Source organism: Thalassophryne amazonica, chromosome 4 (genome assembly GCF_902500255.1).
Source record: "Thalassophryne amazonica chromosome 4, fThaAma1.1, whole genome shotgun sequence".
Taxonomy (NCBI): Eukaryota; Metazoa; Chordata; class Actinopteri; order Batrachoidiformes; family Batrachoididae; genus Thalassophryne; species Thalassophryne amazonica.
The window spans coordinates 34079752-34105152 of record NC_047106.1 but is presented as its reverse complement, the minus strand read 5'-3'; the positions used below and the strand labels follow the sequence as shown (position 1 = coordinate 34105152).

Here is a 25401-nt window from a genome sequence, read left to right as displayed (position 1 = left end):
CTAGCTAGACCAGCCTGTGACGTCACCATGCTCACATCCGTGAAATGCTGTTAAGTTACAAAAACAGTGTTTTCAGTCTTAGAAATGTTTATTTCTCGCTACCTTTTACATAATATATGAGGAATATGTTATATAAACACATAAAAGAAGAGGTTTTAGCGAGACCACCAGCCACTGACATCATCATGCTGCTGCTGCTGCACTCTGCTTGGCTGTCACCCCGCCACTCAAAAATAAATAAATAAAAACCCGGAACAGAATTAAACAGAATGTGACTTTTTAACCTCTTAAATTAGCCATCTTTGAACTTGTCCAAGGTCTGTGTTCCAAGAATGTTCCCTGTGAATTTGAAGACTCTGGCAGTAATAGGACTGGATTTATGCTGAGCACAGACAGACGGATAGAGTGACACAAAGTCTTTGCAATACCCAATGGCCATATTTGATAGCCTCAGGTAAAAATCAACATGCAGATATGAGGATACTGTTTTAATTTTGTTGTTGCTGTTGTTACACAACCATTGAAACTATATGATGTTGTTAATTTACAGTCAAAGCAGTTATGAAAACCTCGATCATCGATGATTAGCTGCCACGTGAGCTGTCAAATGTTTTATTCATTACTGTGAGGTTCACTACTGTGGTGCAAATGATGGTTAACAGGTAACTTTGTCATTGATTGTTTAACCTTACGAACCTGAAGATGGTGTGCTGGAAGCACAGATCTCACTAAATCAAATTCAGCCATTAATTACCCAGATAATGTATAGTATACATAATGAATTAGACAACATTATGTCATCGGTTCCTTAAACTTGTTTTTCCACTTAGTTCTATTTATATTAAACCACCACATGATGGTGGTCTAGTCTGTGCAACATCTAGCATCCAGGAAAGCTCAACAATGACTGCTACCCAAAGACATCTTGATCATACTGCCCTTCCCTCTTAGTATAACTGCAGGGTGTCAAACCAAACATTTATTGACCATGAAAAAGCAGTGACAAAGTGACGGATGTCTAAATTCGATCACTGGGCACTGGTTGTCGGAGATGTCACACGTCATCATTATGACAGAGTTCTCGCAGAAACGTATCAGACCTGGAAGACTTGTCTCAATCATTCAGCCCTAACTGGGGACATTTTTACCTAATCCCATCAAATATGGCCATCGGGTATTGCGAAGACTTTGTGTCTGTCCGTCTGTCTGGGCTCAGTATAAGTCCAGTCCTATTACTGCCACAGTCTTCAAATTTACAGGGACCATTCTTGAGACACAGATCTTGGACAAGTTTAAAGATGGTTAACCTTGACCTATTTTAAGAGGTTAAAAGTCACATTCTGTTTCTTTCTGTTCCTTTTTTTTTTTTTTTTTTTTTTGAGGGGTGGAGGTGACAGCCAATCAGAGTAGAGCAGCACCATGGCGTCAGTGGCTGGTCTAGCTACCGGCAAACTCTGTTTAGTTTATGTGTAAATATAACCTATTTGTCATATATTATGTAAAAGCTAGCCAGAAATAAACAAAATGAGTTACTTGAGTAATCGTTTCAGCAGATGGCCAACTCTCGGAGTCTGGACTGCTTGAGGTTTCTTCCTCAAAAATGCCAGACAGAGTTTTTCTTGTAACACTGTCTTTGTGTTTGCTCAGGGGGTAGGTAAGGTTAGACCTTACTCATACCTTACGTTGGGGTGACTTATGTTGTGATTTGGCGCTATATAAATAAACTGAATTGAGTGAAATTTACAGAAAGTGCGGTGACTCCACTTGTAAGAATTAATTTGAGTAAAATGAAGAAACCCTTGTTGTTTTCATCTTTCCGTGCATCTTTATACCATGTTATGACTGACTAAAAAGTGAAACTGGTAGAAATGCCTTCCTGCTCCTCTTGTTTCAATAAATGATATATCAGGTGTACTGTACCCATCAGGAAGTTGGCCTTTGAAGCAGACTGCCTGAAGTGTTGCTCGATGTACTTTGGCTTGTAGGTGACCATGCCAATGAGAGAGTTCAGCTGGATAATCGTCACACACAGGTAGATCAAATACACAGGATGACCCAGAAGAGTTCTCAGGGTTGGAATGAAATCTGACGACAGATAAAATAAAAACTATAAATTCACTTAAATATACAACAGCAATGATTCTTTAAGGTCATGGTAATAACATTGTCAAACAAAGTCATTCTTATCTTAAGACTGGCAGCATGATTCACAATTACCTGACTATAGAAAAAATACAGGGTTGTCTTATAGTCATCCACAGTCACTTTCCTTTTTACAAGGCTCTCTGAGGATCTTTTAAGGATTAACCACTCTGATTTGTCCTCCATGTCCTGAAAGTTCTGTCTGTGTAGAATTAGCCAATATGACATGATGGCGCTCTCAGTGTATTTTTGGCAGCATTATTTTAAGATTAATCTATTTTCTTTTTGATACAAGATTTGGTCTTCAGAAATTATTTTTCAAATATCAGTGTGTTCGGCTGCTATATGATATATTTATCTGAAATTGCTGATCCAAACAACCAATGATTTATAAAGGAAAATCATGGAAATCATCAGGGGTGCCCAAACTTTTACATACCGCTGTATTCCCACAGCTATGTGTACTGACATTAAAACATGTGATAGTTACAATGTTACAACTAAATGCTAACATTACAAAAACTAAACAAACGATAAGAAACTGTCAAAAATGACAGCAAATGAAATACGGACAAACTGAGGTTTTTCGGCAGCATTCATTCAAATTTTTCGACAGTTTAAAAATCCTGACGAAGCGCCAGCTGCAGGAATAAAGCTGCGCAAAGGTTAAACATTGCCAACAAAAGTCAACGAAAGTCCAGATTTCTTGTTTCGTTTGGGCTTCATTGCCCTTCATTAAGTGTTGTGTGACCGGGTCTCCAGGACCTGTTTGTTATGAGGCAACAGTGCTAACCACTAATCCACCATACCGACAGAATTAAGATCATGAGTTGTTTTATTTTCATCTTTAATTTAAACTGCAATTTAAAGAAGTGCAACAGTTATTTACAAAAAAAAAGAAAAAGCTGGTGAATGTTGTTAGGAAGCTACCAAATTTCTGGATATGGTGTACACTGTTATTATCAGACATTGTTACAATGACATGGTGCACGTTTATCTGTGCATGATTGAGTACGCAGGTGCCTGAGTGTTGAGAACCCCACTAGCTGGAGAAGGCCAAGGGGGTGCCCACATTTCACAAGGCTGCAGCAGATAGATGGTTATTTTAAAGAAGTGGGAATGGACCAGTTGTCTGCTTGGGTGGCTGCCATCCAGGACCCAAAGTGGTTCCATGGTGCTGTGGATACGGCAAAGTGTAGCAACAGTGCATGGTCCCAGACTTGACTTGGTGCATTTGAAAGGCGGCTGCCTTTCTCTGGCGTTCAGCTGAGAGGCGCCTGTTTAGGCCTCTACTGGTGGTTGGCTCTCACTGCGGTATTGTATCACTTCCTGTTCCGGAGCACAGCGGTGTTTTTCTGTATCTGTTAGCTGTTTACTCTGCGCAGTTAGATTGATCTAGTTATCTAGATTACGATTTGTTTCCCAGTGTAATCTTTACGTGCCTTAACTAAAGCACTCCTTCTGCTGAATCGCCTATAAATTATTTACACATTATTCACTTTGCGTGTTTTTAGGAATCCGCTAGCTTAGCGTAGCTACTAGCTCTTAGCCGATTTAGCATGGCGGCTTCTCCTGTCTCTCCCGCACTTTTCTGCTCTGGGTGTGAAATGTTTAGTTATTCCTCGGCCTCCTTTAGCAGTAACAGTACTTGTAATAAGTGTAGCTTATTCGTAGCTTTGGAGGCCAGGCTGGGCGAATTGGAGACTCGGCTCCGCACCGTGGAAAATTCTACAGTTAGCCAGGCCCCTGTAGTCGGTGCAGACCAAGGTAGCTTAACCGCCGTTAGTTCCCCCCTGGCAGATCCCGAGCAGCCGGGAAAGCAGGCTGACTGGGTGACTGTGAGGAGGAAGCGTAGCCCTAAACAGAAGCCCCGTGTACACCGCCAACCCGTTCACATCTCTAACCGTTTTTCCCCACTCGACGACACACCCGCCGAGGATCAAACTCTGGTTATTGGCGACTCTGTTTTGAGAAATGTGAAGTTAGCGACACCAGCAACCATAGTCAATTGTCTTCCGGGGGCCAGAGCAGGCGACATTGAAGGAAATTTGAAACTGCTGGCTAAGGCTAAGCGTAAATTTGGTAAGATTGTAATTCACGTCGGCAGTAATGACACCCGGTTACGCCAATCGGAGGTCACTAAAATTAACATTAAATCGGTGTGTAACTTTGCAAAAACAATGTCGGACTCTGTAGTTTTCTCTGGGCCCCTCCCCAATCAGACCGGGAGTGACATGTTTAGCCGCATGTTCTCCTTGAATTGCTGGCTGTCTGAGTGGTGTCCAAAAAATGAGGTGGGCTTCATAGATAATTGGCAAAGCTTCTGGGGAAAACCTGGTCTTGTTAGGAGAGACGGCATCCATCCCACTTTGGATGGAGCAGCTCTCATTTCTAGAAATCTGGCCAATTTTCTTAAATCCTCCAAACCGTGACTATCCAGGGTTGGGACCAGGAAGCAGAGTTGTAGTCTTACACACCTCTCTGCAGCTTCTCTCCCCCTGCCATCCCCTCATTACCCCATCCCCGTAGAGACGGTGCCTGCTCCCAGACTACCAATAACCAGCAAAAATCTATTTAATCATAAAAATTCAAAAAGAAAAAATAATATAGCACCTTCAACTGCACCACAGACTAAAACAGTTAAATGTGGTCTATTAAACATTAGGTCTCTCTCTTCTAAGTCCCTGTTGGTAAATGATATAATAATTGATCAACATATTGATTTATTCTGCCTAACAGAAACCTGGTTACAGCAGGATGAATATGTTAGTTTAAATGAGTCAACACCCCCGAGTCACACTAACTGTCAGAATGCTCGTAGCACGGGCCGGGGCGGAGGATTAGCAGCAATCTTCCATTCCAGCTTATTAATTAATCAAAAACCCAGACAGAGCTTTAATTCATTTGAAAGCTTGTCTCTTAGTCTTGTCCATCCAAATTGGAAGTCCCAAAAACCAGTTTTATTTGTTATTATCTATCGTCCACCTGGTCGTTACTGTGAGTTTCTCTGTGAATTTTCAGACCTTTTGTCTGACTTAGTGCTTAGCTCAGATAAGATAATTATAGTGGGCGATTTTAACATCCACACAGATGCTGAGAATGACAGCCTCAACACTGCATTTAATCTATTATTAGACTCTATTGGCTTTGCTCAAAAAGTAAATGAGTCCACCCACCACTTTAATCATATCTTAGATCTTGTTCTGACTTATGGTATGGAAATAGAAGACTTAACAGTATTCCCTGAAAACTCCCTTCTGTCTGATCATTTCTTAATAACATTTACATTTACTCTGATGGACTACCCAGCAGTAGGGAATAAGTTTCATTACACTAGAAGTCTTTCAGAAAGCGCTGTAACTAGGTTTAAGGATATGATTCCTTCTTTATGTTCTCTAATGCCATATAACAACACAGTGCAGAGTAGCTACCTAAACTCTGTAAGGGAGATAGAGTATCTCGTCAATAGTTTTACATCCTCATTGAAGACAACTTTGGATGCTGTAGCTCCTCTGAAAAAGAGAGCTTTAAATCAGAAGTGTCTGACTCCGTGGTATAACTCACAAACTCGTAGCTTAAAGCAGATAACCCGTAAGTTGGAGAGGAAATGGCGTCTCACTAATTTAGAAGATCTTCACTTAGCCTGGAAAAAGAGTCTGTTGCTCTATAAAAAAGCCCTCCGTAAAGCTAGGACATCTTTCTACTCATCACTAATTGAAGAAAATAAGAACAACCCCAGGTTTCTTTTCAGCACTGTAGCCAGGCTGACAAAGAGTCAGAGCCCTATTGAGCTGAGTATTCCATTAACTTTAACTAGTAATGACTTCATGACTTTCTTTGCTAACAAAATTTTAACTATTAGAGAAAAAAATACTCATAACCATCCCAAAGACGTATCGTTATCTTTGGCTGCTTTCAGTGATGCCGGTATTTGGTTAGACTCTTTCTCTCCGATTGTTCTGTCTGAGTTATTTTCATTAGTTACTTCATCCAAAACATCAACATGTTTATTAGACCCCATTCCTACCAGGCTGCTCAAGGAAGCCCTACCATTATTTAATGCTTCGATCTTAAATATGATCAATCTATCTTTGTTAGTTGGCTATGTACCACAGGCTTTTAAGGTGGCAGTAATTAAACCATTACTTAAAAAGCCATCACTTGACCCAGCTATCTTAGCTAATTATAGGCCAATCTCCAACCTTCCTTTTCTCTCAAAAATTCTTGAAAGGGTAGTTGTAAAACAGCTAACTGATCATCTGCAGAGGAATGGTCTATTTGAAGAGTTTCAGTCAGGTTTTAGAATTCATCATAGTACAGAAACAGCATTAGTGAAGGTTACAAATGATCTTCTTATGGCCTTGGACAGTGGACTCATCTCTGTGCTTGTTCTGTTAGACCTCAGTGCTGCTTTTGATACTGTTGACCATAAAATTTTATTACAGAGATTAGAGCATGCCATAGGTATTAAAGGCACTGCGCTGCGGTGGTTTGAATCATATTTGTCTAATAGATTACAATTTGTTCATGTAAATGGGGAATCTTCTTCACAGACTAAAGTTAATTATGGAGTTCCACAAGGTTCTGTGCTAGGACCAATTTTATTCACTTTATATATGCTTCCCTTAGGCAGTATTATTAGACGGTATTGCTTAAATTTTCATTGTTACGCAGATGATACCCAGCTTTATCTATCCATGAAGCCAGAGGACACACACCAATTAGCTAAACTGCAGGATTGTCTTACAGACATAAAGACATGGATGACCTCTAATTTCCTGCTTTTAAACTCAGATAAAACTGAAGTTATTGTACTTGGCCCCACAAATCTTAGAAACATGGTGTCTAACCAGATCCTTACTCTGGATGGCATTACCCTGACCTCTAGTAATACTGTGAGAAATCTTGGAGTCATTTTTGATCAGGATATGTCATTCAAAGCGCATATTAAACAAATATGTAAGACTGCTTTTTTGCATTTACGCAATATCTCTAAAATCAGAAAGGTCTTGTCTCAGAGTGATGCTGAAAAACTAATTCATGCATTTATTTCCTCTAGGCTGGACTATTGTAATTCATTATTATCAGGTTGTCCTAAAAGTTCCCTAAAAAGCCTTCAGTTAATTCAAAATGCTGCAGCTAGAGTACTGACGGGGACTAGAAGGAGAGAGCATATCTCACCTACATTGGCCTCTCTTCATTGGCTTCCTGTTAATTCTAGAATAGAATTTAAAATTCTTCTTCTTACTTATAAGGTTTTGAATAATCAGGTCCCATCTTATCTTAGGGACCTCGTAGTACCATATCACCCCAATAGAGCGCTTCGCTCTCAGACTGCAGGCTTACTTGTAGTTCCTAGGGTTTGTAAGAGTAGAATGGGAGGCAGAGCCTTCAGCTTTCAGGCTCCTCTCCTGTGGAACCAGCTCCCAATTCAGATCAGGGAGACAGACACCCTCTCTACTTTTAAGATTAGGCTTAAAACTTTCCTTTTTGCTAAAGCTTATAGTTAGGGCTGGATCAGGTGACCCTGAACCATCCCTTAGTTATGCTGCTATAGACGTAGACTGCTGGGGGGTTCCCATGATGCACTGTTTCTTTCTCTTTTTGCTCTGTATGCACCACTCTGCATTTAATCATTAGTGATCGATCTCTGCTCCCCTCCACAGCATGTCTTTTTCCTGGTTCTCTCCCTCAGCCCCAACCAGTCCCAGCAGAAGACTGCCCCTCCCTGAGCCTGGTTCTGCTGGAGGTTTCTTCCTGTTAAAAGGGAGTTTTTCCTTCCCACTGTAGCCAAGTGCTTGCTCACAGGGGGTCGTTTTGACCGTTGGGGTTTTACATAATTATTGTATGGCCTTGCCTTACAATATAAAGCGCCTTGGGGCAACTGTTTGTTGTGATTTGGCGCTATATAAAAAAAATTGATTGATTGATTGATTTGAGTACTGTGGCCTGTATTACAGAAAACACTAACCCTGATTGATACTAACTGTGATTGAGGCTAATGAGTGAGCATGACTGTATATGCCAACTGTGGTTATTGTCAACCATTAGCATCCTGCACGTGCCAACACTACCATGGCTTAATACACTTGCATTCAAAATAGATTTTTCCAAACATTACTGGTCAGAAAACCACAATAAAGGTTTTATGGGTCTTACCGGCTATCTAGATGTGGAACATATACCATAAATTCATAACTGACACTTGTTACATTGCCACTGTTGTCTGACTGCTGGTGGGCTGTATGAATGAAAAAATATATATACGTAGACCATGTTAGCATCAGTCAATGTTACCTTCAAACTGCATTAAGTATGTTTAGCATGCTAATACGCTAACTGTGACCATGATTACTGTAAAAATCTGTTTCTGCTGATTCAACCTAATATTTTGAGGGTTTTGAGAGAGATTCCTAACAGACACAAAGTACCACTGGGACATGCTTCAGATATCACAGATGGAACTTGCTCCACATTTTGAAAACATTTTTGCTGATATGAACAAGGTTAAACTGGATGTCTTTAGTGCAAGGTCACTTTAGGGAATATTTGGAGGGTGATTGACTACAGGTTAGAGAGGAGGGCTTGTGACCAGAGGATCCTCAGTCTGATTAACTCATCATACCGGGAAAACCATTAAGAGCCCTTGGGTAAGGTCCTTAATCCCCAAACTGAGTGGGTGTGTGTGTGTGTGTGTGTGTGAGAGAGAGATTGAGAGAGAGCAGGTGAATGGGAGGTATCACTGTAAAGTGCTTTGAGCATCGTCTTCAGATAGAAAAGGTGCTTTACAAATGCAGTCTATTTACCATTTTAGTAAATTTATCATTTTGTGCACCAAAACTCCCCATCCAACATGATGAAGCTTGAGAGGTGCTGCAAAGAGGAATGGCCAAAACTGGATAGGTGCACCAAGCTTGTGGCATCATATTCAAGAAGTCTTGTGGCTGTAATTGGTGCCAAAGGTGCATCAGCAAAGTATTGAACGAAGGGTGTGAATACTTATGTGGGTGATTCTTTAACTATGGGCACTATTAGCCTTGTAAATGTAATTTCCACCACACCATTGCCTTACAATATAAAGCGCCTTGGGGCAACTGTTTGTTGTGATTCGGCGCTATATACATGTGCTCTGATGTCACTGTTTATCTCCATAGAAACTACCCAAACAATCTTTCATACAAACTGTTTAAAGGGACATTACAGTGTTGTGGTGGAAATTACAGCAACAGTGTGGGACAACTACATTTTGTGTAAAAAAAAAAAAAAAATCACAACAGTTGTATGACACTGAATACCCCAATTATGTTTTATTTTACTGATATTTTATTCAGAGATACTTTAAAACATTAGAAAAAATGTTTCTTTACCATTCATTTTTATCATTGAAGATCAAAAGTGTGGGTGTGGGACAAGCACAAAACGGCAATATTTGCATATAATGATGCTGAAAAAAGGTGAAAAAGTCATCATAGACTACTAGAACAAATTTCTTAACATACTTTCATTGTAAAGATAACTATAAAAGTGTGAAATTTCCCCTTTTTTCTGTTTTTCATACAATATGATCAAAGGACATAAGTGCCCGTAGTCTAAGAATCACCCATGTACAGTTGTACATAACCTGGCAGAATTTTTTTATTTTTTTGGTCATTTGTTGGAGAATATGAATGATAACACAAGAACTTTTTTTCATTCATGGTTAGCGGTTGTGTGAAGCCATTTATTGCCAAACAACTGTGTTTACTCTTTTAAAATCATAATTACAACAGAAACTACCCAAATAACTAACCCTGATCAAAAGTTTACATACCCCAGTTCTTAATACAGTGTATTGCCCACTTTAACATCAATGACAGCTTGTAGTCTTTTGTGGTAGTTGTGGACGAGGCTCTTTATTGATTCTGATGGTAAAGCTGCCCATTCTTCTTGGCAAAAAACCTCCACTTCCTGTAAATTCCTGGGCTGTCTTGCATGAACTGCAAGTTTGAGATCTCCCCAGAGTGTGTCAATGATATTGAGGTCAGGAGACTGAGATGGCCACTCCAGAACCTTCACTTTATTCTGCTGTAGTGTTTTGGATCGTTGTCATGTTAGAATGTCCAAGTACGTCCCGTGCGCAGCTTCTGGGCTGATGAGTGCAAATTTTTCTTCCAGTATTTTCTGATAACATGCTGCATTCGTGCATTCAACTGTTGTTTTCCTTGCAGTTGTTGCTGAAGTTTTTTGCTGGTCTACCAGACAGTGGTTTGGTTCCAACAGCGTCCCTCATTTTCCACTTCTTAATTAGAGTTTGAACACTGCTGATTGGCATTCTCAGTCCCTTGGATATCATTTTATATCCCTTTCCTGTTTTATATAGTTTGATTACCTTTTCTTTGACAATTCTTTTGTTTTCCCTGTGACTCAGAAACCAGAAACGTCAGTGCAGCACTGGATGAAAGATGCAAGGGTCTGTCAGGAGCCCAGATATATACATATATATTATTCACACACACACACACACACACATACACAGATTACAAGAACACAGATCACAGGTGAGGATGGTTACCTTTTGTAGCCATTCAAACCCGTTTATGTCACCTTGTGTGCATGTTATCAGGCCAAAATCACCAGGGTATGTAAACATTTGATCAGGGTCATTTGGTTAGTTTCTATTGTGATCATGATTTTAAAAGTGTAAACACAGTTGTATGACAATAAATGGCTTCACACAACCACTAACCATGAGTGAAAAAAAGTTTTTGTGTGATCATTCATATTCTCTAAAAAATGGCCAAAAAAAAAAAAAGGAAATCTGCCAGAGTATGTAAACGTTTGAGCACAATTGTACATTTGATTTCTTAGTTTATTATTTTAAATAAATTTGCAAAAAAAAAAAAAAAAACAACAACAAAAAAAACCAAGTGTTTCATGTTGTCTTTATTGGAGAATTTGGAGGGAAAAAAATCAATTCACTCCATTTTGGAATAAGCCTGTAACACAACAAAATGTGGAAAAAGTGAAGCACTGGATGCACTGAATGTGCCCATATTTCATAAGGCAACACATTCAATTGACTAGATATTGACGCAGTCATTTAAAAAAAAAAATAGGTTTGCTTCTTCACACGAGCCATTTGATTTAATAAATCGTGGCAAGCTCTCTATGTTCATGGAGGAATAAAATCTGAGACTTTCAATTTACAGTATTTTAGAGTATAATTCACATTTTTATTTATTGATTGCTAGTTTGCTTCTTCACATGAGCCATTTTATTTAATAAATCGTGGCAAGCTCTCTATGTTCATGGAGGAATAAAATCTGAGACTTTCAATTTACAGTATTTTAGAGTATATTCACATTTTTATTTATTTATTGATTGCTAGTTTGAGAGTGTACTCCGGTGCGACATATACGACAAATCAAGCTTTCATTCCTAATAAAAAATGAAACAAAATAAACTTCAACAATAAATGAGTAAATGTCAATAATAAAAAGTACACTACAACAATGTACAAACATCTCACATTGAAGAGCAGACAATACAGAAAAAAAGGTGTGATTTATAATTTGGAAAATATTTAGATTTCACTGCACACCTCTCAGTAAATTGTTACTTACCTTTGGCCATCTCTATAAAACCAGTGCGTTCATCCACAGGACACTTGTACTTTGGCGCGGTAGAGTCTCTCAGGAAACATTTCTGCTCTGCAGTGCACTTTGCTGGCCCACGGGGCCCCGAGAAGTGCAGCGAGCGGGGCAGAAACCAGAACGGGATGGCAGACAGCAGAGTGATGACTCCTGCGATGAGGTAGCCGAGCCACCATGCTCCCACCCAGCGGGCATCTGCTGGTGTGATGGTGATGCTTTCTGTTTTTAGGACACACAGAGAGTTAATCCATGATGTGGGAACATGCTCAGGATTTAAAGAGTGAGGAGCCCTGAACAGTTAATTCCACAATGTTATGGTCAGATGTTTACATGCACTCATCATGAATTACATGGTAATACTGGGCTCCTCCCTTCAAAGTAAAATCCTGATCATGTATGAAGTCACCTGTGGAGGTGATCAGTCACAAGGAAAATCCTGCACCAGCTTGGCCCTTCATGGCCACATAGGAGCTACACCGTTCATATGAAGGTTTAAGTCAATTTATTTACAGTGTCAAGTCACAACACGTCACCCTAAGGTGCTTCACAAGAGTAAGGTCGAATCTTACTCAGCCCCTGAGAAAGCACAGTGGCCCTCATATGTTTTTTTATGACAAGGAGAAACCTTAAGCGGACCAGACTTGGTGGAGTGACCATCTGCTTTGGCCATATTAAAAACAACAGAACAGCAAATGAAGGATAATAAGGAATTGTCAAACATAGATAGAAATACCCATGACCCTTGACTGGAAAAAGAGGGTATAGAAAACGACAACAGGTGGCACATCATGTCTGCTCAGTGTAAAACCCCAGTCAGAGGAACTGATTCTATATGTCTGTGTTTGTTTTTGTCTGACAAAAGTACATTTTCCCATCTGCAAAAGGCACACTGGGGCTTAACCTGTCTTGAGACTTCAAAGCTGCCACATACTCAAAGTCATTTTTATGGTTCAATAGCCGATTCACATAATTCTATTCTCCGCCAATACGACACAGACAATCCCCCAAAAGTACTTCTGAACCTGCATTCACATGCAAATGGGACGCTCCACTGTTTCCACTGACAGGACGATAGAAAATTCCACCACTGGTGGCTGTGGGAGAGTCAGTTGGACACTGGCAGTATTTGCGTTGCTACAAAACACGATGATCACAAAAGTCCTGCTGAACTTGTCCACCATTTTTTTTTTTTATTATTTAAAAAAAAAAAAATCATTCTGACCCAGAAAAAAAAAATAATAATTTGAAACCCAACACTCCCACGACATCATGTCCACAATGGGTGCATGTAAATGGCTGAAAAAACTGTGTATTCAGACAGTTATTTCACCAGTCAATCAGAAAATAATCAGTAGATGTTCAATGTGCAGAGTATCATTAGTTAGATCAAGTTAGAGGATAATTAAATCCAAATGTGTTATTTGTACATTGTGTTTTATGTGTAGTTTAACATTTTTAAGGCACCAAAATTATTTCAATAGTATACAAATACTGAATGTTTATGCATGCAATAGAACTGATATTTCATGAGGTGAAAGATGAAAACATTCATTATTTGTTTTATATAACACCTAAAATAGATCCTTGTCAATCGATATTTTATTAATTTATAAACAAGCGATAACTTGCCTTATGGTGTGTGATCCTTACTGATTGCACTTTTATGCTTAACATATCCCTTTCCTGCCTGCTTCAATTTACACATCATTGTTTTGTATACCTCATGACTACAATGAAACTTACCAGCTCTGGTAATATCAACATCTCTCACGTTCTTAAAATGATAATGTACTCCGCACCTGATGCTGTGCAGTGACTTCTTCGTGTACAAACTGCTGTCTGCATTCCTCAGTCAAGTGAAAAATCACAACAGAAATTTGATGAGCTCTTCATCCGGTAGCACTTCTATTTCAGCTTTGGTCGTCCCAGCGAATACTGCCTCCAGACGGCAGCGTACTGGATTTATTTCTTTGTGTTAGAAGAATGAGCATCATTGATAAGCTCATTCAAGTAGTCTGTCACCAAAACAATCCCCGCCATATTTGTTTTTAAACTAAGCTCTGTTACTGTGTCAAAGCTTGCGAGAGTGCTAGTGTAAGCGCTCGGTCCTTCAATGCTTGATGGCTACATACATGCAAACGCAATACGTCATGTTTATACATTAAGGCAATCGTGGCATGTAATGATGCAAAACGTGTAACCAAAATTGCATGGTAAATGGAACAAAACTGCAAATGGAACAAATGATCAATATCACTTGACATACAACCCACCAATTATGTAACAAGGATCTATTTAGGTGTTATATAATGCAGTATAACTGCCAAGAGTTATACCGTACTATAGCTCTTGGTTCTTAGTATATTCCTCAAAAAAATATTTTTTAAAACTTGAATAATGTCAGTTTTTGAGACGCAATTTTAAAAGAGCTGACTGACAAAGAGATTAAAAAAAACTACAGTTTTATGCAATATACCTTCAAACGAGAATAAAAAAATAAAAAAATGAGAACAAAAATTTAGTTTCTACCTTTGCTTATAAGACATGAGCATCAGAAGTTACCTCACCAATTTAATGCTCAGCAATACTCACCCATTGGTACAAATCCGATGTCCACATAGATTTTAGCACATAGGGATCCTAACAGGTAGCCAAACACGGGGCCGACCACAGAAATAGTCTGCACACAGCCTACAATTATAAGTACCCCAAAACAAAAACAACCACATCACCACATCTTTCATGTAACACCATCAGATATATCCATTTTTTAACCCTGGCAAATTTAATCCTCTGTTGTTTGTTGTAGCATTGTATGTACAGTACCGCATATTCTGGTGTTGGTCTCACTTTTCATGAAAATACCTTTCTGTACTGCAGAGTTTTCAGGATGCAGTGATACAATGGCATGCCAAAGTTTGAGAATATGCATTCATGTTGTTAATGTTAATTAATGTTATTCATCCCAATGTAACTTCCAGGAGTGTTTGGCCTTGGTCAACGTCTGCGTGAGTGCTTTTCTACTTATTTCTGTTGCCACTTTCAAGAATATGTTCTTGTATCTCTTTCTGGGTGTTTTGTTTCTTACCTACATAGAGTGCAGCATTTTCCTCAATAGCAAAATCATCTATATAAGAGATCCCTAGAGGTTGAACAGGAGTCTCTCCAATCCCCCGAAGGACATTTCCCAAGAGCACATAAATCCACATGGACAGATTGGACTCTCCTTCACAACCTGGAGTTGGTGAGGAAAAAAAATATCCATCTCGAAATGTTTACCTGCATGACAGTGAATGTCTACAACCCCTGGCAAAAATTATGGAATCACCGGCCTTGGAGGATGTTCATTCAGTTGTTTAATTTTGTAGAAAAAAAGCAGATCACAGACATGACACAAAACTAAAGTCATTTCATATGGCAACTTTCTGGCTTTAAGAAACACTATAAGAAATCAGGAAAAAAAAATTGTGGCAGTCAGTAACGGTTACTTTTTTAGACCAAGCAGAGGGAAAAAAATATGGAATCACTCAATTCTGAGGAATAAATTATGGAACCACCCTGTAAATTTTCATCCCCAAAACTAACACCTGCATCAAATCAGATCTGCTCGTTAGTCTGCATCTAAAAAGGAGTGATCACACCTTGGAGAACTGTTGCACCAAGTGGACTGACATGAATCATGGCTCCAACACGAGAGATGTCAATTGAAACAAAGGAGAGGATTATCAAACTCTTAAGAGGGTAAATCATCACGCAATGTTGCAAAAGATGTTGGTTGTTCACAGTCAGCTGTGTCTAAACTCTGGACCAAATACAAACAACATTGGAAGGTTGTTAAAGGCAAACATACTGGTAGACCAAGGAAGACATCAACGCGTCAAGACAGAAAACTTAAAGCAATATGTCTCAAAAATCAAAAATGCACAACAAAACAAATGAGAAACGAATGGGAGGAAACTGGAGTCAACGTCTGTGACCAAACTGTAAGAAACCGCCTAAAGGAAATGGGATTTACATACAGAAAAGCTAAACGAAAGCCATCATTAACACCTAAACAGAAAAAACAAGGTTACAATGGGCTAAGGAAAAGCAATTGTGGACTGTGGATGACCGGATGAAAGTCATATTCAGTGATGAATCTCGAATCTGCATTGGGCAAGGTGATGATGCTGGAACTTTTGTTTGGTGCCGTTCCAGTGAGATTTATAAAGATGACTGCCTGAAGAGAACATGTAAATTTCCACAGTCATTGAGGCATTAAAATATGATCTTAAAAATCAAAATTGGGAAGAAGTTTATGTCAGTGATGTTAATGTAGCATATAACTCATTTATGAAAATATTGATGAAATCATATAATAAAAACTGTAAATTAATAGAAATTAGTAAGAAAAGAGTAAATAAACCATGGCTGACAAAGGGAATAAAAATGCTTGTGCAAAGAAAAACTATTTATACAGGTGCTTTTTAAAAATGCAAACAAAGGAAACAGAACACAGATACAAAAATATAAAAATAAACTATTGACAATAATTAGGAAACAAAAAAAAGATTATTATAGTGAACAATTAAATAAGAATAAAGATAATATGAGGGCAACATGGGGAATAATAAAAAGTGTGATTGAAAGTGATGGAGGGAAAGCAACTTTTCCAAATTACTTTGTCAAAGAAAATAAAGAGATATATGACATAAAAGAAGTGGCAAATGGGTTTAATGATTATTTTTCAAATGTAGGATCAAGTCTGGTGGGAAATAAACCAATAGTAGAAGATACATTACATACACTTGTAAATACGGTCAATAGTATTTTCCTGGACAATGTGGAAAAAGATGAAATAAGAAATATTGTAAAAAAAAACTGTGTAAGCAAAAGATCAACTGACCATGAAGATTTAGACATGATGACTGTAAAAAGTATAATAGAAACTGTTATTGAACCATTTACTTATATTTGCAATCTGTCTCTGTCAACAGGGATTTTTCCAGATGAAATGAAAATTGCCAAGGTAGTCCCATTATATAAAAATGGAGACAAACATAAATTCTCTAATTACAGGCCAGTATCATTGCTTCCACAGTTTTCTAAAATTATGGAAAAAGTTTTTGTGACAAGGTTGGATAAATTCACTGAGAAACATCATATTTTAAATAATGCTCAGTATGGATTCAGAACAAAACATTCGACAGCTATGGCAATTATGGAATTAATAGAGAAAATATCAACAACAATAGAAAATAAGGATTATTTTGTAAGTATTTTTATTGACTTGAAAAAGCTTTTGATGTTATTGACCACTCAAGATTGCTTCACAAGTTACAACAATATGGAATAAGAGGTATTGCACATCAGTGGGTAAAAAGCTACTTAGAAAACAGAAAACAGTTTGTTCAGATAAATAATATCAAATCAGAATTGTGTAATATTGCTTATGGAGTACCACAAGGATCAGTACTTGGACCCAAACTGTTTATTTTGTATATCAATGATTTTGTGAATGTATCTAATGTGCTTGGTAGCATTTTATTTGCTGATGATACAACGCTGTTTTACTCTGGATCAGATATACAGGAAGTAGCACAAGTGATAAAAACAGAATTGGAAAAGGTTAAGCATTGGTTTGATATAAACAGACTGTCACTAAATATTAATAAGACAAATTTCATATTGTTTAATGACAGAGCAAAAAAAAATAATGTGTCATTACAAATAGATGGAATGGATATACAAAGGGTAAAAGAAATGAAATTTTTAGGAGTCATAATTGATGAAGATCTTACATGGAAGTCACACATAAATTACATAAAAGGAAAAATAGCGAAAGCCATTGCTGTTTTGCATAAAGTAAAATATTCATTAAATAGTTATGGTTTATTAACATTGTACAATTAATTGATTTTCCCATATTTAACTTATTGTGTAGAAATCTGGGGATCAACATATACAACTTATATACAACCTTTGTTTATTCTGCAGAAAAGGGCTTTAAGGGTGATTAGCAACAGTGGTTTTAGAGATCCATCTAATCCATTGTTCATTAAGTACAGGGTACTTAAATTTCGTGATTTGGTCGATTTGAAAATATTACAAACAAAGTACCAAGCAAATAAAAATACTTTACCAACAAACATTCAAAATATGTTTGAGAAAAGAGTAAGTAGTTATAAACTGAAAGGAATAGAAGTCTTTAGAAAACCAAGATACAGAACCAGAGTAAAAGAACGGAGTATTGCAGTAAATGGTGTAAAATTATGGAACAATCTCAACAAAGAAATTAAAGAATTAAGGTCGCTTAAATTATTTAAAAAACGTATTAAACTAGATGTATTAAGTAAGTATGAAACTATAAAATAAGTTAGTGGGCTGTAAGGAAGTTAAAAAAAATGTAATTTGTTAATAATGTATAAATGTTTAAGTTTAAAAATGTAACCTGTCAGAGATGTAATCTATTTAATAATAGTCATAATATGAAATAAGTCAGTGGTATGTGACAAGTTAAAGAAATACAATCTGTAAATAATGTTGAAAAATGACGCTGGATATTGAAAGATTGTATTGTAAAAAGGGGCAGAAAATATAAGACTTGTTCTTCTCTCTGCTCCTTTTCATTCTGGTAATGGAGATGCTTTATTTCTGCTTTTCTGTTTTTTTTTTTGTTTTTTTTTTTCTTTTAAATGAATGAAATAAATAAATGAAATGAAATGAAATATGGGGCTGCATGTCAGGTAAAGGCACTGGGGAGATGGCTGTCATTTCATCATCAATAAATGCACAAGTTTACGTTGATATTTTGGACACTTTTCTTATCCCATCAATTGGAATGATGTTTGGGGATGATGAAATCATTTTTCAAGATGATAATGCATCTTGCCATAGAGCAAAAACTGTGAAAACATTCCTTGCAAAAAGACACATAGGGTCAATGTCATGGCCTGCAAATAGTCCGGATCTTAATCCAATTGAAAATCTTTGGTGGAAGTTGAAGAAAATGGTCCATGACAAGGCTCCAACCTGCAAAGCTGATCTGGCAACAGCAATCAGAGAAAGTTGGAGCCAGATTGATGAAGAGTACTGTTTGTCACTCACTAAGTCCATGCCTCAGAGACTGCAAGCTGTTATAAAAGCCAGAGGTGGTGCAACAAAATACTAGTAATGTGTTGGAGCGTTCTTTTGTTTTTCATGATTCCATAATTTTTCCTCAGAATTGAGTGAGTCCATATTTTTTTCCCTCTGCTTGGTCTAAAAAAGTAACCGTTACTGACTGCCACAATTTTTTTTCCTGATTTCTGATAGTGTTTCTTAAAGCCAGAAAGTTGCCATTTGAAATGACTTTAGTTTTGTGTCATGTCTGTGATCTGCTTTTTTTCTACAAAATTAAACAACTGAATGAACATCCTCCGAGGCCGGTGATTCCATAATTTTTGCCAGGGGTTGTACATGTGAGTGAATAGACACGTACTGTACCTGTTCTTGCCACTTCAGGTGGATCGCTGTCTTGGCTCAGGTCTGCTGATGACCCCATCGGACAGGGTGATGGGTTAACTGTTGAGTTTATGAGCCACCTCACTGATGTTCCGTAGTCATAACTGTACATAATACACACATGTAACAGGGAGGAAAAAAAAGCATACAAAAATGTGGATTTCAGGAAATATAAAATGTTCCTATAGTCAGGTGGCCAACCCCAGAAAAGCGGTTCATCATTTCCCCCATAACCTTTACACCTGAAACATTTTCATTTTTTTTTTTTAATCTATCTAATGATATTTTAGGAACAGTTGTCAGTATCTTACATTGTGTACTGGGTCATTCAGAAAGGAATGTCAGTAGTAAAACCGTAGTTGTCATCCAGTTACTGTACGGATTCTTCCGTTTAACAGGTCATAGAATAAACATCAAAAAAGGCATTAAAAAAATAAGACAGTGGATTCTTTATTTGCCATTTCTTTTAGCAGCCACGTTCCACAACATATCATCTATTTTTCCTCCGACGGTAAACACTGTAATTTAGCATGAAAATCTGAGATTTGATGGAAATTTTCTTCTTCCTGGCATAATGTTAAAATGGGGATGGGGAGGATATGGGGTAGTATTTCCTTATATTTTTCACCACATATGTCATTGTACTGATTATATCATTATTTCCTGAAACACTAATAAGTCAAAGGGTTATTTATGTGTCCAATTCACCCACACAGGATTGTCATAATAAAAATATTAGTGGTTTTTCCTCACTCCAAATTTGAAAATGAAATATTTTTGCTGTCAATTTGATACAAGCTTTACTCCATTCTTTCTGTTGATCAATCAGAAATTGCTCCCAGATCATTCTGGGTTTATTTCTGGTAGGTTACAGGGATCTATTACATTTCACAGAACAAATAAATGATTATTACAATTTTTTGGGGGGGAAAAAAGACTTTCAAAATTGATGTTTAATTTTTGTTCTTGAGACCATTTGCACGTGTGCATGTTGACTACCGGTTAGATTGTATCTCTGGTAGAACAATAAATGTAAAAGTAAATAGTGGGAAAGAAAAGCTAAAATACACCTTATTTCGTCATTCGGCCACCTGACTACTATAAAAATACACGAATGCCTCATACAAACCAGGGATAAAGCTAAGCAACAGTGACTCCTACTGGCTCCTTTTTACTCACGGCCCAATGATGAAGTGAGGCAGAGCAATGATGAAGGTCCCGATGGACATCAGCACACAACCTGCTGCAATGATCTTTGGCCGATGGAGTTTGGCTCCAAAGTAACTGACGAACGCTATCACCAACAGATTACCTGAGACATCGATATAGAAACACAAAAATCAGACACTTTGTGGAACAAGCACCACATTAGTGTATAGCCTGGCTCAGGACAGAAAGGCCAATATGGAGTAATACAGTCTTCTTTTTGCACTTGTTGCAGCTTCAACAGTTATGACATATAAATTCAATCATAAAAGTCAGCATTTTCAAAAACAAGCAATAATGGTAAATGGACTGCATTTATATAGGGCTTTTCCATCTGCATCAAAGCGCTTTACAAATAATGCCTCACTTTCACCCCGATGTCAGGGTGCTGCCATACAAGGCGCTCACTACACACCGGGAGCAATAGGAGATTAAAGACCTTGCCCAAGGGCCCTTAGTGATTTTCCAATCAGGCTGGGATTTGAACTGAGGATCTACTGGTCTCAAGCTCAACAACCAACACCTTAACCACTAGACCATCACAAATATCAAATCCGCAAGGAGCACATTTGAATGTGTGTTTAATAGAGAATGGCATGTTTAGCAGGAGAACTATTTTTCTGACTGTAGTTTATTGTTGAACCCTCATATAGACACAAGAAAGCTTGCAGAACGAATGAGGAAGTGCAGCGTGTGGCGCAGTATACAAAAAGACAGGACAAGGCACAGTGAGAATGTGGTACACACTGAGTGTCATATGACTGTTCGTAGTAAGAACACTGTAAGAAGGATTTGCATGTGGTATGCACGTGTACTTTTCAGGACACAGTGCACTCTTCACGGTGATGGTGTTGGTCTGTGTGTGACAGGGCCTTTAGCAGAAGTGGAATGTATCATTCAGAATCAGAGGTGTAAAACTTCAGCTTCAGAAAGTAAAAACCCTCCCACGTGTTGCTTCTGTCTGTGCACCTAAAACAGGTGATCTCAATAATGAGCTCATCCACCTGCCTGAAGAGCTGAACTAATTACAATCAGCTGGTTTATTAGGACAATGGAACAAATATGTGGCTGGACTTTTACTTTCTGAAGCCAGAGTTTTACACCTCTGTTCAGAATCATTTCACATAGGAGCAGGCCCCTTCACGGAGGCCACCAAATTGATAAAGTATCCCAAAAGTACTTTGCTATACTCCAGTGCACCTGGGAGACAAAAGAAGCAGCATCAGTGGTTGCTCCCCTAACATGGTCTACTGGTTACTAGTGCAAGTTAGCAAGTTGGAAAAGTCATATTTTTATAAAATGGATTATCATACATATTATGTATTAGGGATGGGTGATACTGAAAAAATATGCGATACGCGATATGAGTGCAGGATATTGCGATATCGATATTATTGCGATAATCAACATGCCCCTAAAGAAATATTTTTCATTATACGTAATAAAAGAAATACATTTTAATGTAGCAAAATAAGTAGGCGATATGTATTATTAAGTAATAATGGTTAAAACATAAAGAAATGTTACCATATAACCCTGCTAAGTACAAAAATAAAAAGGCATTTTTCTTAGTCATTTTATTCTTGCATAACCAAGAAGTAACTTGGCAACTTGCAATTGCCAAGAGAATCTTCAACCAAGAGCTTTACTGGTTTTCAGTAAATTTAAAACAAATAAGAGATACACAAAGTGCTAAAACTGAATTGAGCATTCCTCTTAATATTAATTTAACATTAAAGTAAACAACATCTTGAACCAATAGCTTACACATGCCTGGTTATCTGTAAATCTTAAATAAATAAAATATAAAAACTAATCTTATAAAACATAAAGTGTCCAAGCTTTCAATATTAATTAAACAATGTACAGTCACCCTGAAAAAAAAAAAATTATTTAAGGTTTTTTGCCAGGAAAACCAGCATGTTCACTTTGGTTGGTTTGAAACAAGTACAGTGGCACATAACTACATTACCGATGCACTAAAAAGTCTCTCTGAGGGTGAGCTGCTAGCAGGTATACAGAGGTCATTTCTGGCAAGTTTGCTCAAGTGTGGAAAGTTAAGCTGATGGAGCTGCCACCAGGAGAGAGGGTTCTCGCCAGCATCTACCAGACACAAGGTAGCTGTTGAGCTCTGCTTCTACAGAGTGTGACGGTACCACAGAAGATGGAGCTGGAGAGGTTTTGAAGAAACTGGCTAAGGATCTGAGCAGCTTCTGATGGTTCCATGCCATCTTGACTTCCTGAGTTTTGTGCCTAGAATATATTAAAAAAAAAAGAAAAAAAAAAGAAAAAAATGAAAATGTAGTTTTAAATCTTTGTTTTATTTTGTTACAAATTAACACTTACATCTGGCACAAGTGCTTCGATTTCAGACATCACTCTGGCTTTGATGTTGTGCACCTTGTCGTTACTGATGTAGCCAGCTTTAAATCTGGGGTCCACAAAGCAGGTCATGTCCAAGAGTTCTTGCATCACTGGATCATCATATTTGCTGGTCATGTAGTCCAGGATCTTTTTCTTTATGCACTTCGTCAAGTCACTATCTTCATCTTTTGCAGCAACAAGAGAAGTGTTCATCAAATGAAGCACCGGTTTCACGTATGACACAGTCACATAGCTTTCAGCAGAAAGGGCATCAGTGAACTCTTGCAGAGGCTGGAGTGCCTGGTTAACTGACTCCAGGACATCTAGATCTTGCCAAGTAGGGACTAAATGTCTTGACTTCCTATCTGTTGATAGTACATCACATATGGCTTTTTGCTGCTCAAGAACTCTTTGAATCATGCTTTGTCTGGATCCCCATCTAGTCTGACATTCTGTAATCAGTGCATGCTCTGGTAGGTGGTGTTCTTATCATGGCAGTCTTCTCCTTCCAGCTGTATGAGAAATGACCTACTAACTTCTTACACAGTCCTACAGCTCTGGAAATGCACTCATCTTTCACAGCATTTTCTGTAGGGGGGACAAAAACAAAAGGACAATTGTAGATTTAGTTTTAGTTTTTATTATTAAATTATATAAATACTTCATCCCGCTGAGGCAACATGTTCTAATGTTGGGCTACAATACAATAATAGATTGATTTCAACAGACAGTCAAATCAAATTAAATAAATGGGTTAAATATGCAAATATTGTGTAAAAATGTGCATCATACATTCAAAAATATACCAGTATAAAATATAAGCACTCACCAATGGCCAGATGCAGGCGATGGCCAAAGCACTGTAGTCTGGTCCACTTGTTCAATTCTGTAGCCTTAACTACATTAGCGCCCTTGTCTGTTGTGATAGCCACTTGTCTGTCTTCGTCCAATCCCCAGTTTGCCAAAACCTCCTGCAGAGCACTGGTTATATTTTCCCCAGGAAATATGCAACTTCCAGACACCATGTTGTCAGTTCAAAGTCTTTGTTGAGAAAATGAACAGTCTTCTTCTTTGTCTTTCGGCTGTTCCCATCAGGGGTCGCCACAGCAGATCAATCGTTTCCATCTCACCCTGTCCTCTGTATCTTCCTCTGTCACACCAACCACCTGCATGTCCTCTCTCAGCACATCCATGAACCTCCTCTTTGGTCTCCCTCTTCTCCTCCTGCCTGGTGGATCCATCCTCAGCATCCTTCTCCCTATATACCCTGGGTCCCTCCTCTGCACATGTCCAAACCATCTCAATCTCGCCTCTCTGACTGTCTCCAAACCGTCCCACCTGAGCTGTCCCTCTGATATGTTCATTCCTAATCTTGTCCATTCTTGTCACTCCCAAAGAGAATCTCAACATCTTCAGCTCTGCCTCCTGTCTTTTTGTTAGTGCCACCGTCTCTAAACCATACAGCATAGCTGGTCTCACTACTGTTTTGTAAACTTTCCCCTTCACTCTTGCTGATATTCTTCAGTCACAAATCACTCCTGCCACCTTTCTCCACCCACTCCACCCTGCCTGCACTCTCTTCTTCACCTTTCTACCACACTCTCCATTACTTTGAACAGTTGACCCCAAATATTTAACTCATCTACTTTCACCACTTCTACTCCTTGTAACTGCACTATTCCACTGGGCGCCCTCTCATTCACACACATGTACTCAGTCTTGCTTCTACTGACTTTCATTCCCCTTCTCTCCAAACCATATCTCCACTTCTCCAGACTAGACTCAACTTGCTCTCTACTCTCACTACAGATCACAATGTCATCTGCAAACATCATAGTCCATGGGGACTCCTGTCTGATCTCATCCATCAACCTGTCCATTACCACTGCAAACAAGAAAGGACTCAGAGCTGATCCTTGGTGTAATCCCACCTCCACCTTGAATGAGTCTGTCATTCCGACTGCGCATCTCACCGCTGTCACACTATTTTTGTACATGTCCTGCACTACCCTAACATACTTCTCTGCCACTCCAGACTTCCTCATACAATACCACAACTCTTCTCTTGGCACCCTATCATAAGCTTTTTCTAAGTCCACAAACACACAATGTAACTCTTTCTGTCCTTCACTGTACTTTTCCAACAGTATTCTCAGAGCAAACATTGCATCTGTAGTGCTCTTTCTCGGCATGAAACCATATTGCTGCTCACAGATCTTCACCTGTTTTCTAAGCCTAGCTTCTACTACTCTTTCCCATAACTTCATGCTGTGGCTGATCAGCTTTATGCCTCTGTAGTTACTGCAGCTCTGCACATCACCCTTGTTCTTGAAAATAGGAACAAGCACACTTCGTCTTGACTCCTCAGGCATCCTCTCACTTTCTAAGATTTTATTAAACAATCTGGTTAGAAACTCTACTGCCATCTCTCCTAGACATTTCCATGCCTCCACTGGAATGTCATCTGGACCAACTCCTTTCCACTCTTCATCCTCTTCATAGCAGCCCTCACTTCTTCCTTGCTCATCGCTTGTACTTCCTGATTTACTCTCACCACATCATCCAGCCTTTTCTC

General features: G+C 38.4%; 1 protein-coding gene across 1 annotated transcript in view; it reads right to left on the bottom strand.

Moving 5' to 3' along the window:
- slco1c1 (solute carrier organic anion transporter family, member 1C1) overlaps positions 1 to 25401 on the bottom strand; it is a 126743-nt gene that overhangs the window by 18353 nt on the left and 82989 nt on the right. The window contains exons 5-10 of the mRNA XM_034169374.1: positions 20436 to 20568; positions 19239 to 19360; positions 14863 to 15009; positions 14367 to 14465; positions 11745 to 11993; positions 1921 to 2085 (exon numbers count right to left, since the gene is read on the bottom strand). Coding sequence (XP_034025265.1) covers positions 1921 to 2085; positions 11745 to 11993; positions 14367 to 14465; positions 14863 to 15009; positions 19239 to 19360; positions 20436 to 20568 — 915 coding nt within the window. The remainder of the gene's footprint in view (positions 1 to 1920; positions 2086 to 11744; positions 11994 to 14366; positions 14466 to 14862; positions 15010 to 19238; positions 19361 to 20435; positions 20569 to 25401) is intronic.